The 14860-nt window shown below is 42.3% G+C and overlaps 1 protein-coding gene across 1 annotated transcript; it reads left to right on the top strand.

Moving 5' to 3' along the window:
- Nucleotides 1-4071: 4071 nt before the first annotated feature.
- On the top strand, nucleotides 4072-6433 carry LOC128703453 (uncharacterized). Its single transcript, XM_053798108.2, has 2 exons — nucleotides 4072-4909; nucleotides 5030-6433. The coding sequence occupies exons 1-2, from the start codon at nucleotides 4109-4111 to the stop codon at nucleotides 5132-5134; spliced, it is 906 nt and encodes a 301-aa protein (XP_053654083.2). The 5' UTR covers nucleotides 4072-4108; the 3' UTR covers nucleotides 5135-6433.
- The last annotated feature ends 8427 nt before the right edge of the window (nucleotides 6434-14860 follow it).

Below are 14860 nucleotides of genomic sequence, written 5' to 3'. Positions count from 1 at the left end.
CTTTCGCAGTGAGAGATTTTCGTGTGCAAGTTCGGTACTAGGCCCTCTAGGATTTTCCAGGTGTATATAATCATGTATCTCTCCCGCCTGCGTTCCAGGGAATACAGTTTTAGGAACCTCAAGTGCTCCCAGTAATTGAGGTGTTTTATCTCCGTTATGAGCGCCGTGAAGGTTCTCTGTACATTTTCTAGGTCAGCAATTTCACCTGCCTTGAAAGGTGCTGTTAGTGTGCAGCAATATTCCAGCCTAGATAGAACAAGTGACCTGAAGAGTGTCATCATGGGCTTGGCCTCCCTAGTTTTGAAGGTTCTCATTATCCATCCTGTCATTTTTCTAGCAGATGCGATTGATACAATGTTATGGTCCTTGAAGGTGAGATCCTCCGACATGATCACTCCCAGGTCTTTGACGTTGGTGTTTTGCTCTATTTTGTGGCCAGAATTTGTTTTGTACTCTGATGAAGATTTAATTTCCTCGTGTTTACCATATCTGAGTAATTGAAATTTCTCATCGTTGAACTTCATATTGTTTTCTGCAGCCCACTGAAAGATTTGGTTGATGTCCGCCTGGAGCCTTGCAGTGTCTGCAATGGAAGACACTGTCATGCAGATTCGGGTGTCATCTGCAAAGGAAGACACGGTGCTGTGGCTGACATCCTTGTCTATGTCGGATATGAGGATGAGGAACAAGATGGGAGCGAGTACTGTGCCTTGTGGAACAGAGCTTTTCACCGTAGCTGCCTCGGACTTTACTCTGTTGACGACTACTCTCTGTGTTCTGTTAGTGAGGAAATTATAGATCCATCGACCGACTTTTCCTGTTATTCCTTTAGCATGCATTTTGTGCGCTATTACGCCATGGTCACACTTGTTGAAGGCTTTTGCAAAGTCTGTATATATTACATCTGCATTCTTTTTGTCTTCTAGTGCATTTAGGACCTTGTCGTAGTGATCCAATAGTTGAGACAGACAGGAGCGACCTGTTCTAAACCCATGTTGCCCTGGGTTGTGTAACTGATGGGTTTCTAGATGGGTGGTGATCTTGCTTCTTAGAACCCTTTCAAAGATTTTTATGATATGGGATGTTAGTGCTATCGGTCTGTTGCTTTACTGCTCCCTTTGTGGAGTGGGGCTATGTCTGTTGTTTTTAGTAACTGTGGGACGACCCCCGTGTCCATGCTCCCTCTCCATAGGATGGAAAAGGCTCGTGATAGGGGCTTCTTGCAGTTCTTGATGAACACGGAGTTCCATGAGTCTGGCCCTGGGGCAGAGTGCATGGGCATGTCATTTATCGCCTGTTCGAAGTCATTTGGCGTCAGGATAACATCGGATAGGCTTGTGTTAACCAAATTCTGTGGCTCTCTCATAAAAAATTCATTTTGATCTTCGACTCTCAGTCTGGTTAGCGGCTTGCTAAAAACTGAGTCATATTGGGACTTGAGTAGCTCACTCATTTCCTTGCTGTCATCTGTGTAGGACCCATCTTGTTTAAGTAGGGGCCCAATACTGGACGTTGCTCTCGACTTTGATTTGGCATAGGAGAAGAAATACTTTGGGTTTCTTTCGATTTCATTTATGGCTTTTAGTTCTTCCCGCGATTCCTGACTCCTACAAGATTCCTTTAGCTTAAGTTCGATGCTTGCTATTTCTCTGACCAGTGTCTCCCTACGCATTTCAGATATATTGACCTCTTTTAGCCGCTCTGTTATTCTTTTCCATCGCCTGTAAAGGGAACACCTGTCTCTTTCTATTTTACATCCACTCCTCCTTTTTCTTAGAGGAATAAGCCTTGTGCATACATCGAGTGCCACCAAGTTAATCTGTTCTAGGCATAAGTTGGGGTCTATGTTGCTTAGTATATCTTCCCAGCTTATATCGGTTAGGACTTGGTTTACTTGGTCCCACTTTATGTTTTTGTTATTTAAGTTGAATTTGGTGAATGCTCCCTCGTGACTAGTCTCATTATGTCGGTCTGTGGCTCCACGCATATATGTCTGAACCTCAATTATGTTGTGATCTGAGTATATTCTTTTTGATATGGTGACATTTCTTACCAGATCATCATTGTTAGTGAAGATGAGGTCTAGTGTATTCTCCAGTCTAGTAGGCTCTATTATTTGCTGGTTTAAATTGAATTTTGTGCAGAGATTTAAAAGCTCGTGTGAGTGTGAGTTTTCATCAGAGCTGCCTCCTGGTGTTATTACTGCAACAATATTATTTGCTATATTCCTCCATTTTAGGTGCCTTAAGTTGAAATCCACCATGAGCAAGATGTTGGGTGCAGGAGCTGGAAGATTTTCCAGACAGTGGTCAATTTTTAACAGCTGTTCCTGGAATTGCTGGGATGTTGCATCCGGAGGCTTGTAGACTACCACAATGACTAGGTTTTGGTTCTCGACCTTTACTGCTAAAACTTCCACTACATCATTTGAGGCATTTAGCAGTTCTGTGCAAACAAGTGACTCTGCAATGTACAGGCCAACCCCCCCCTTTTGCCTGTTCACTCTGTCACATCTGTATAGGTTGTAACCTGGGATCCATATTTCGTTGTCCAAGTGATCCTTTATGTGGGTCTCAGTGAAAGCCGCGAACATTGCCTTTGCCTCTGCAAGCAGTCCACGGATGAAAGGTATTTTGTTGTTTGTTGCTGGCTTTAGACCCTGTATATTTGCAAAGAAGAATGTCATCGGACTGGTGGTATTGTTGGTACTGGGGGGGGGGGACTTTTTTTCCGGCATTAGTATCTGTATCTGTTGGTTTGGAGTGGATGCCATCGACTGTGGTTCCACTCCAGGAATGACTGGATTTGGTGTACGATTTCTGCCATTTCCTGCCAGTTTTTTTTTCCTTCCTGGCACTAAAAAACCTCTCCCTCTTGAGTGGCAGTGACTACCCAGGTTTTCCCATGGCCTGGATGTTTTGTATCTTTTTGTCCCCTTTAGATGGTGTGCCTGGCAATTTAAGTTATAGCACAGTCTTTCCTGTACTGAAGAGGTACACATTTCAGGGTGAAAAAGCTTACAGGAAGGGAGTTTGCATTTTCCTGTTGTCATATGGGCACGTCATTTTCTAGGGTGGTCATAGTTGCACGTCCCGTCTGTTTTTCCAGATTTCCCATGTCTGCAGATACCAAGTGCATAGTATGTGCACAGGCTTGGTTTCTGTTTGCCTTGGTTTTCTGTGACTGTATTCCCTGTTGGTGCATGTTTCCCTGTCTTATGTATAAATGTAAGTAACCATTCTTACAGGATTCATTACCTTTGTAACTTGTGAGTTCATTACCTTTGTAAATTGTGAGTTCATTACCTCTGTAACTTGCTCAGCTATCAAAATTTTGGAGTCCAGTCCCTGGACCAATTATGTACCTCTGTAATCTTTTGACTTCCGCCCACAGGATGGGTATGGGGTGCATAATAAACATATTAAACTAAAAAAATCTAACTAGTAACCTTCACTACACAACACTGTGGTAACCTTCACTACACAACACTATAATAACCTTCACTACACAACACTGTAGTAACCTTCACTAAACAACACTGTGGTAACCTTCACTACACAACACTGTGGTAACCTTCACTACACAACACTGTAGTAACCTTCACTAAACAACACTGTGGTAACCTTCACTACACAACACTGTGGTAACCTTCACTACACAACACTATAATAACCTTCACTACACAACACTGTAGTAACCTTCACTACACAACACTATAATAACCTTCACTACACAACACTATAATAACCTTCACTACACAACACTGTGGTAACCTTCACTACACAACACTATAATAACCTTCACTACACAACACTGTAGTAACCTTCACTAAACAACACTGCAGTAACCTTCACTATACAAAGTAGTAGTAACAATAAATACACTGAGAACATATATATAAGTTGAGGATATACAGACCGAGAGGGTTATACATTTAAACATAATCTAGGTGAAAGCACTCCATAAAAAACAATTCTGTGGTAACTTAATTTAGACAAATATATTATATATGTGAAGTGGTGGTGACAGAGCTTTTCAGAGATAGTTTACAAATCTTCACTTGGTATTTGTATCCAGTATTATATATTTGTAAGTCCAGCGTCTAAACATGGCCGAGATAAGAAAGCGATGGTGGGTTTGGCTGGTGGAAGTCATCTTCCTTCTAGTTGTGGCTACTGATTTAACCTGCCTTATGTATGGAAAGTATGACCTTGGTCAACCTCTAGACGATAAACAAAAAGATTTATCAATCGTTAAAGTCAAAAACCAGTTTTACAAGTATCTAGAGGATACCAACAAATTTATCACTGTTGACAACGTAATTTTTGGTAATGAGCTGACAACCGATGAGACAAAAGAAGTCAAAATGTCTTTAAAGATATGTACCATCACACTCGCTTCTGTGGTCACAATATGGATTCTCAGCTTTGTTGCCCCAATGCTCGGTTTTATCTTCATGCAAATTTGGGTGCTGTATGCCGGCTTCTGGGCAGATGATTACGTGGAAAAAGCTGTTGTGGTGTTGCAGTACATTCAAGTTCGCCTCCCAATGTATGCATTTCAATCCCTGGAGCCTGATGATATGATATGGTCTGAAGGATTACTTTTTTGGTGGTGGGAGATCAAGGTAACTTTCATCTACGCTGCTTCTACGTTTTCCATATATAGCTATTTACGTAGAAGTCTTCACTCCTGCACTCCACAAGACGTAGAACCTGGCTTCACAGATGTAAGGACCTCTCCACATGATGTGGAGTTTGGCCCTACACTGAATGAGGTCAGGACTCCCCTCAACACCAGAGCACAAAGGTTCCTGTTCATCTTACATCGGCTATTCGTTGCCCATCTATCAATGCGAGGATCTACAAGTATGACTACCAATTATCTGGCACCACAGTTACCAGGCCAGGTGGCACCACAGTTACCAGGCCAGGTGGCACCACAGTTACCAGGCCAGGTGGCAGCACAGTTACCAGGCCAGGTGGCAGCACAGTTACCAGGCCAGGTGGCACCACAGTTACCAGGCCAGGTGGCACCACAACCCTCATGTGGTCTTCTATGGCAGGTTCTTCAATCCTATGCCTCCCATGCACGGTCTCAACCACCACCTGCCAGACAAGCTCTCCAGGTGTGATGAGCTTTAAGGATCATTTTAATTTTAAGGATTGTTTTATTTCTTTAGGATCATTTTTGTTTTTATTTTTGGTGAGACATTTTGAACAATATTTGATTTTGGACGAAGAACAGTATTTTTTGTAAGGAATATTAAGTATAATTATTTTTTAGGATCATTTTTATTTTTATTTTTGGCGAGACATTTTGAGCAATATTTCATTTTGGATGAAGAACAGTAATTTTTTGTAAGGAATATTAAGTATAATTATTTTATTTTATTTGGTACGGAATCATTGTATCAGTATAACATGTCAGCTGGAGCGGAAATTAGGGAAGTTCAGCAAGAGAGACATATCTGTACTGATCTATCGTCCGCTAAATTAGTTGACGATAGATCAGTACGTCCTAAATTACAATCCGACTCGGCTTGTAATTTTGGAAGTGAGTCAAGCTTGAAGGTTTTGGAGAGTGAGTAGAATGAAAGTAGAGATATGGTTATGCCAATGTGGAGAAAATGCTACAACACCAGAGAGATGGTCATACTTTATGACCAATACGAGGCTTAACGCTTGGCTTTTATTTTTTTTTATATTATTAACACATCGGCCGCTTCCCACCAAGGCAGGGTGGCCCAAAAAAAAAAATCACTTTCACCGTCATTCACTCCATCACTGTCTTGCCACAGGCGTGCTTACACTACAGTTATAAAACTGCAACATTAACACCCCACCTTGTCTTTTAACATACTACTACTACTACTACTACTAGTAGTAGTAGTAGTAGTAGTCTACTAATACTACTATTACTACTACTACTACTACTAATAATAATAATAATAATTTTTTTATTATTATCACACTGGCCGATTCCCACCAAGGCAGGGTGGCCCGAAAAAGAAAAACTTTCACCATCATTCACTCCATCACTGTCTTGCCAGAAGGGTGCTTTACACTACAGTTTTTAAACTGCAACATTAACACCCCTCCTTCAGAGTGCAGGCACTGTACTTCCCATCTCCAGGACTCAAGTCCGGCCTGCCGGTTTCCCTGAATCCCTTCATAAATGTTACTTTGCTCACACTCTAACAGCACGTCAAGTATTAAAAACCATTTGTCTCCATTCACTCCTATCAAACACGCTCACGCATGCCTGCTGGAAGTCCAAGCCCCTCGCACACAAAACCTCCTTTACCCCCTCCCTCCAACCTTTCCTAGGCCGACCCCTACCCCGCCTTCCTTCCACTACAGACTGATACACTCTTGAAGTCATTCTGTTTCGCTCCATTCTCTCTACATGTCCGAACCACCTCAACAACCCTTCCTCAGCCCTCTGGACAACAGTTTTGGTAATCCCGCACCTCCTCCTAACTTCCAAACTACGAATTCTCTGCATTATATTCACACCACACATTGCCCTCAGACATGACATCTCCACTGCCTCCAGCCTTCTCCTCGCTGCAACATTCATCACCCACGCGTTGGTAAAACTATACTCTCATACATTCCCCTCTTTGCCTCCAAGGACAAAGTTCTTTGTCTCCACAGACTCCTAAGTGCACCACTCACTCTTTTTCCCTCATCAATTCTATGATTCACCTCATCTTTCATAGACCCATCTGCTGACACGTCCACTCCCAAATATCTGAATACATTCACCTCCTCCATACTCTCTCCCTCCAATCTGATATCCAATCTTTCATCACCTAATCTTTTTGTTATCCTCATAACCTTACTCTTTCCTGTATTCACCTTTAATTTTCTTCTTTTGCACACCCTACCAAATTCATCCACCAATCTCTGCAACTTCTCTTCAGAATCTCCCAAGAGCACAGTGTCATCAGCAAAGAGCAACTGTGACAACTCCCACTTTGTGTGTGATTCTTTATCTTTTAACTCCACGCCTCTTGCCAAGACCCTCACATTTACTTCTCTTACAACCCCATCTATAAATATATTAAACAACCACGGTGACATCACACATCCTTGTCTAAGGCCTACTTTTACTGGGAAAAAATTTCCCTCTTTCCTACATACTCTAACTTGAGCCTCACTATCCTCGTAAAAACTCTTCACTGCTTTCAGTAACCTACCTCCTACACCATACACTTGCAACATCTGCCACATTGCCCCCCTATCCACTCTGTCATACGCCTTTTCCAAATCCATAAATGCCACAAAGACCTCTTTAGCCTTATCTAAATACTGTTCACTTATATGTTTCACTGTAAACACCTGGTCCACACACCCCCTACCTTTCCTAAAGCCTCCTTGTTCATCTGCTATCCTATTCTCCGTCTTACTCTTAATTCTTTCAATTATAACTCTACCATACACTTTACCAGGTATACTCAACAGACTTATCCCCCTATAATTTTTGCACTCTCTTTTATCCCCTTTGCCTTTATACAAAGGAACTATGCATGCTCTCTGCCAATCCCTAGGTACCTTACCCTCTTCCATACATTTATTAAATAATTGCACCAACCACTCCAAAACTATATCCCCACCTGCTTTTAACATTTCTATCTTTATCCCATCAATCCCGGCTGCCTTACCCCCTTTCATTTTACCTACTGCCTCACGAACTTCCCCCACACTCACAACTGGCTCTTCCTCACTCCTACAAGATGTTATTCCTCCTTGCCCTATACACGAAATCACAGCTTCCCTATCTTCATCAACATTTAACAATTCCTCAAAATATTCCCTCCATCTTCCCAATACCTCTAACTCTCCATTTAATAACTCTCCTCTCCTATTTTTAACTGACAAATCCATTTGTTCTCTAGGCTTTCTTAACTTGTTAATCTCACTCCAAAACTTTTTCTTATTTTCAACAAAATTTGTTGATAACATCTCACCCACTCTCTCATTTGCTCTCTCTGTACATTGCTTCACCACTCTCTTAACCTCTCTCTTTTTCTCCATATACTCTTCCCTCCTTGCATCACTTCTACTTTGTAAAAACTTCTCATATGCTAACTTTTTCTCCCTTACTACTCTCTTTACATCATCATTCCACCAATCGCTCCTCTTCCCTCCTGCACCCACTTTCCTGTAACCACAAACTTCTGCTGAACACTCTAACACTACATTTTTAAACCTACCCCATACCTCTTCGACCCCATTGCCTATGCTCTCATTAGCCCATCTATCCTCCAATAGCTGTTTATATCTTACCCTAACTGCCTCCTCTTTTAGTTTATAAACCTTCACCTCTCTCTTCCCTGATGCTTCTATTCTCCTTGTATCCCATCTACCTTTTACTCTCAGTGTAGCTACAACTAGAAAGTGATCTGATATATCTGTGGCCCCTCTATATACATGTACATACTGAAGTCTACTCAACAGTCTTTTATCTACCAATACATAATCCAACAAACTACTGTCATTTCGCCCTACATCATATCTTGTATACTTATTTATCCTCTTTTTCTTAAAATATGTATTACCTATAACTAAACCCCTTTCTATACAAAGTTCAATCAAAGGGATCCCATTATCTAGCATCTGCTAGAAAAATGACAGGATGGATAATGAGAACCTTCAAAACTAGGGAGGCCAAGCCCATGATGACACTCTTCAGGTCACTTGTTCTATCTAGGCTGGAATATTGCTGCACACTAACAGCACCTTTCAAGGCAGGTGAAATTGCCGACCTAGAAAATGTACAGAGAACTTTCACGGCGCGCATAACGGAGATAAAACACCTCAATTATTGGGAGCGCTTGAGGTTCCTAAACCTGTATTCCCTGGAACGCAGGAGGGAGAGATACCTGGAGTTTACCTGGAGAGAGTTTCGGGGGTCAACGCCCCCGCGGCCCGGTCTGTGACCAGGCCTCCTGGTGGATCAGCGCCTGATCAACCAGGCTGTTGCTGCTGGCTGCACGCAAACCAACGTACGAGCCACAGCCCGGCTGATCAGGAACTGTCTTTAGGTGCTTGTCCAGTGCCAGCTTGAAGACTGCCAGGGGTCTGTTGGTAATCCCCCTTATGTGTGCTGGGAGGCAGTTGAACAGTCTCGGGCCCCTGACACTTATTGTATGGTCTCTTAACGTGCTAGTGACACCCCTGCTTTTCATTGGGGGGATGGTGCATCGTCTGCCAAGTCTTTTGCTTTCGTAGTGAGTGATTTTCGTGTGCAAGTTTGGTACTAGTCCCTCTAGGATTTTCCAGGTGTATATAATCATGTATCTCTCCCTCCTGCGTTCCAGGGAATACAGGTTTAGAAACCTCAAGCGCTCCCAGTAATTGAGGTGTTTTATCTCCGTTATGCGCGCCGTGAAAGTTCTCTGTACATTTTCTAGGTCGGCAATTTCACCTGCCTTGAAAGGTGCTGTTAGAGTGCAGCAATATTCCAGCCTAGATAGAACAAGTGACCTGAAGAGTGTCATCATGGGCTTGGCCTCCCTAGTTTTGAAGGTTCTCATTATCCATCCTGTCATTTTTCTAGCAGATGCGATTGATACAATGTTATGGTCCTTGAAGGTGAGATCCTCCGACATAATCACTCCTAGGTCTTTGACGTTGGTGTTTCGCTCTATTTTGTGGCCAGAATTTGTTTTGTACTCTGATGAAGATTTAATTTCCTCATGTTTACCATATCTGAGTAATTGAAATTTCTCATCGTTGAACTTCATATTGTTTTCTGCAGCCCACTGAAAGATTTGGTTGATGTCCGCCTGGAGCCTTGCAGTGTCTGCAATGGAAGACACTGTCATGCAGATTCGGGTGTCATCTGCAAAGGAAGACACGGTGCTGTGGCTGACATCCTTGTCTATGTCGGATATGAGGATGAGGAACAAGATGGGAGCTAGTACTGTGCCTTGTGGGACAGAGCTTGTCACCGTAGCTGCCTCGGACTTTACTCTGTTGACGACTACTCTCTGTGTTCTGTTAGTGAGGAAATTATAGATCCATCGACCGACTTTTCCTGTTATTCCTTTAGCGCGCATTTTGTGCGCTATTACGCCATGGTCACACTTGTCGAAGGCTTTTGCAAAGTCTGTATATATTACATCTGCATTCTTTTTGTCTTCTAGTGCATTTAGGACCTTGTCGTAGTGATCCAGTAGTTGAGACAGACAGGAGCGACCTGTTCTAAACCCATGTTGCCCTGGGTTGTGTAACTGATGGGTTTCTAGATGGGTGGTGATCTTGCTTCTTAGGACCCTTTCAAAGATTTTTATGATATGGGATGTTAGTGCTATTGGTCTGTAGTTCTTTGCTGTTGCTTTACTGCCCCCTTTGTGGAGTGGGGCTATGTCTGTTGTTTTTAGTAACTGAGGGACGACCCCCGTGTCCATGCTCCCTCTCCATAGGATGGAAAAGGCTCGTGATAGGGGCTTCTTGCAGTTCTTGATGAACACAGAGTTCCATGAGTCTGGCCCTGGGGCAGAGTGCATGGGCATGTCATTTATCGCCTGTTCGAAGTCATTTGGCGTCAGGATAACATCGGATAGGCTTGTGTTAGTCAAATTTTGTGGCTCTCTCATAAAAAATTCATTTTGGTCTTCGACTCTCAGTCTGGTTAGCGGCTTGCTAAAAACTGAGTCATATTGGGACTTGAGTAGCTCACTCATTTCCTTGCTGTCATCTGTGTAGGACCCATCTTGTTTAAGTAGGGGCCCAATACTGGACGTTGTTCTCGATTTTGATTTGGCATAGGAGAAGAAATACTTTGGGTTTCTTTCGATTATATACACCTGGAAAATCCTAGAGGGACTAGTACCGAACTTGCACACGAAAATCACTCACTACGAAAGCAAAAGACTTGGCAGACGATGCACCATCCCCCCAATGAAAAGCAGGGGTGTCACTAGCACGTTAAGAGACCATACAATAAGTGTCAGGGGCCCGAGACTGTTCAACTGCCTCCCAGCACACATAAGGGGGATTACCAACAGACCCCTGGCAGTCTTCAAGCTGGCACTGGACAAGCACCTAAAGTCAGTTCCGGATCAGCCGGGCTGTGGCTCGTATGTTGGTTTGCGTGCAGCCAGCAGCAACAGCCTGGTTGATCAGGCTCTGATCCACCAGGAGGCCTGGTCTCAGACCGGGCCGCGGGGGCGTTGACCCCCGGAACTCTCTCCAGGTAAACTCCAGGTAAACACCTGGCACCCCAAACTCACCTACCACACCCTCTCGAAAAGTTTCTCCTACTTTAGCATTCAGGTCCCCTACCACAATTACTCTCTCACTTGGTTCAAAGGCTCCTATACATTCACTTAACATCTCCCAAAATCTCTCTCTCTCCTCTGCATTCCTCTCTTCTCCAGGTGCATACACGCTTATTATGACCCACTTCTCACATCCAACCTTTACTTTAATCCACATAATTCTTGAATTTACACATTCATATTCTCTTTTCTCCTTCCATAACTGATCATTTAACATTACTGCTACCACTTCCTTTGCTCTAACTCTCTCAGATACTCCAGATTTAATCCCATTTATTTCCCCCCACTGAAACTCTCCTACCCCCTTCAGCTTTGTTTAGCTTAGGGCCAGGACATCCAACTTCTTTTAATTCATAACATCAGCAATCATCTGTTTCTTGTCATCCGCACTACATCCACGCATATTTAAGCATCCCAGTTTTATAAAGTTTTTCTTCTTCTCTTTTTTAGTAAATGTCTACAGGAGAAGGGGTTACTAGCCCATTGCTCCCGGCATTTTAGTCGCCTCATACTGTCGACACGCATGGCTTACGGAGGAAAGATTCTTTTCCACTTCCCCATGGACTATAGAAGAAATAAAGAAGAACAAGAGCTATTTAGAAAAAGGAGAAAAACCTAGATGTATGTATATATATATATATATATATATATATATATATATATATATATATATATATATATATATATATATATACATGCATGTGCGTGTCTGTGAAGTGTGACCAAAGTGTAAGTAGGAGTAGCAAGATATCCCTGTTATCTAGCGTGTTTATGAGACAGAAAAAGAAACCAGCAATCCTACCATCATGCAAAACAGTTACAGGTTTCTGTTTCACAGTCATCTGGCAGGACGGTAGTACTTCCCTGGGTGGTTGCTGTCTACCAACCTACTACCTTGATAATAATAATAATAATAATAATAATAATAATAATAATAATAATAATAATAATAATAATAATAATAATAATAATAATAATAATAATAATATGACAGTGTTAGTTATCGTAGAGATGAAGCCTTACAATACCAGAATAGGGAAGTCTGAGCTATAGCTTCATCACAAGTAAATGTTTAGTGATATTTTAATGGTGTACTGTGACACTGTAGTGAGAAACTGTATTTTGTAATGGAATGTTATGCAGGGTAAATTACTGTATCGCGGAGTGAGATGAGATACAGTGAACATAGTATTGTGTGTGTGGTGATGAGATACAGTGAACAGTGTTGTGTGTGTGGTGATGAGATACAATGAACAGTGTTGTGTGTGTGGCGATGAGATACAGTGAACATAGTATTGTGCGTGTGGCGATGAGATACAGTGAACAGTGTTGTGTGTGTGGCGATGAGATACAATGAACAGTGTTGTGTGTGTGGTGATGAGATACAGTGAACAGTGTTGTGCGTGTGGTGATGAGATACAATGAACAGTGTTGTGTGTGTGGTGATGAGATACAATGAACAGTGTTGTGTGTGTGATGAGATACAGTGAACATAGTATTGTGTGTGTGGTGATGAGATACAGTGAACAGTGTTGTGTGTGTGGCGATGAGATACAGTGAACATTGTTGTGTGTGTGGTGATGAGATACAGTGAACATAGTATTGTGTGTGTGGTGATGAGATACAGTGAACAGTGTTGTGTGTGTGGTGATGAGATACAGTGAACATAGTATTGTGTGTGTGGCGATGAGATACAATGAACAGTGTTGTGTGTGTGGTGATCAGATACAGTGAACATAGTATTGTGTGTGTGGTGATGAGATACAATGAACAGTGTTGTGTGTGTGGTGATGAGATACAGTGAACAGTGTTGTGTGTGTGGTGATCAGATACAGTGAACATAGTATTGTGTGTGTGGTGATGAGATACAATGAACAGTGTTGTGTGTGTGGTGATGAGATACAGTGAACAGTGTTGTGTGTGTGGCGATGAGATACAGTGAACAGTGTTGTGTGTGTGGTGATGAGATACAGTGAACGGTGTTTTGTGTGTGTAGTGATGAGATACAGTGAACAGTGTTGTGTGTGTGGTGATGAGATACAATGAACAGTGTTGTGTGTGTGGTGATGAGATACAATGAACAGTGTTGTGTGTGTGGTGATGAGATACAGTGAACATAGTATTGTGTGTGGTGATGAGATACTGTGAACAGTGTTGTGTGTGTGGTGATGAGATACAATGAACAGTGTTGTGTGTGTGGTGATGAGATACAGTGAACATAGTATTGGGTGTGTGGTGATGAGATACAGTGAACAGTGTTGTGTGTGTGGCGATGAGATACAGTGAACATTGTTGTGTATGTGGTGATGAGATACAGTGAACATAGTATTGTGTGAGTGGTGATGAGATACAGTGAACAGTGTTGTGTGTGTGGTGATCAGATACAGTGAACATAGTATTGTGTGTGTGGCGATGAGATACAATGAACAGTGTTGTGTGTGTGGTGATCAGATACAGTGAACATAGTATTGTGTGTGTGGTGATGAGATACAATGAACAGTGTTGTGTGTGTGGTGATGAGATACAGTGAACAGTGTTGTGTGTGTGGCGATGAGATACAGTGAACAGTGTTGTGTGTGTGGTGATGAGATACAGTGAACGGTGTTTTGTGTGTGTAGTGATGAGATACAGTGAACAGTGTTGTGTGTGTGGTGATGAGATACAATGAACAGTGTTTGTTGTGTGTGTGGTGATGAGATACAGTGAACAGTGTTGTGTGTGTGTGGTGATGAGATACAGTGAACATAGTATTGTGTGTGGTGATGAGATACAGTGAACAGTGTTGTGTGTGTGTGGTGATGAGATACTGTGAACAGTGTTGTGTGTGTGGTGATGAGATACAATGGACAGTGTTGTGTGTGTGGTGATGAGATACAATGAACAGTGTTGTGTGTGTGTGGTGATGAGATACAGTGAACAGTGTTGTGCATGTGGTGATGAGATACAGTGAACAGTGTTGTGTGTGTGTGGTGATGAGATACAGTGAACATAGTATTGTGTGTGGTGATGAGATACAGTGAACAGTGTTGTGTGTGTGGTGATGAGATACAGTGAAGTGTTGTGTGTGTGGTGATGAGATACAGTGAACAGTGTTGTGTGTGTGGTGATGAGATACAGTGAAGTGTTGTGTGTGTGGTGATGAGATACAGTGAACAGTGTTGTGTGTGTGTGGTGATGAGATACAGTGAACAGTGTTGTGTGTGTGGTGATGAGATACAATGAACAGTGTTGTGTGTGTGGTGATGAGATACAATGAACAGTGTTGTGTGTGTGGTGATGAGATACAGTGAACAGTGTTGTGTGTGTGGTGATGAGATACAATGAACAGTGTTGTGTGTGTGTGGTGATGAGATACAATGAACAGTGTTGTGCGTGTGGTGATGAGATACAGTGAACATAGTATTGTGTGGTGATGAGATACAGTGAACATAGTATTGTGTGGTGATGAGATACAGTGAACAGTATTGTGTGGTGATGAGATACAGTGAACAGTATTGCGAGTGTGGTGATGAGATACAGTGAACAGTATTGTGAGTGTGGTGATGAGATACAGTGTTATGTGTGGTG

Source organism: Cherax quadricarinatus, chromosome 37 (assembly GCF_038502225.1).
Source record: "Cherax quadricarinatus isolate ZL_2023a chromosome 37, ASM3850222v1, whole genome shotgun sequence".
Lineage (NCBI taxonomy): Eukaryota > Metazoa > Arthropoda > Malacostraca > Decapoda > Parastacidae > Cherax > Cherax quadricarinatus.
This window is presented reverse-complemented; position numbering and strand designations above follow the sequence as displayed.

Excerpts from the sequence above, each read along its gene's own strand:
- LOC128703453 (XM_053798108.2), top strand. The coding sequence starts at position 4,109 with ATGGCCGAGATAAGAAAGCGATGGTGGGTTTGGCTGGTGGAAGTCATC. Across the intron at positions 4,910-5,029 it reads CACCACAGTTACCAGGCCAG|GTGGCACCACAACCCTCATG; the intron begins GTGGCACCACAG and ends TTACCAGGCCAG.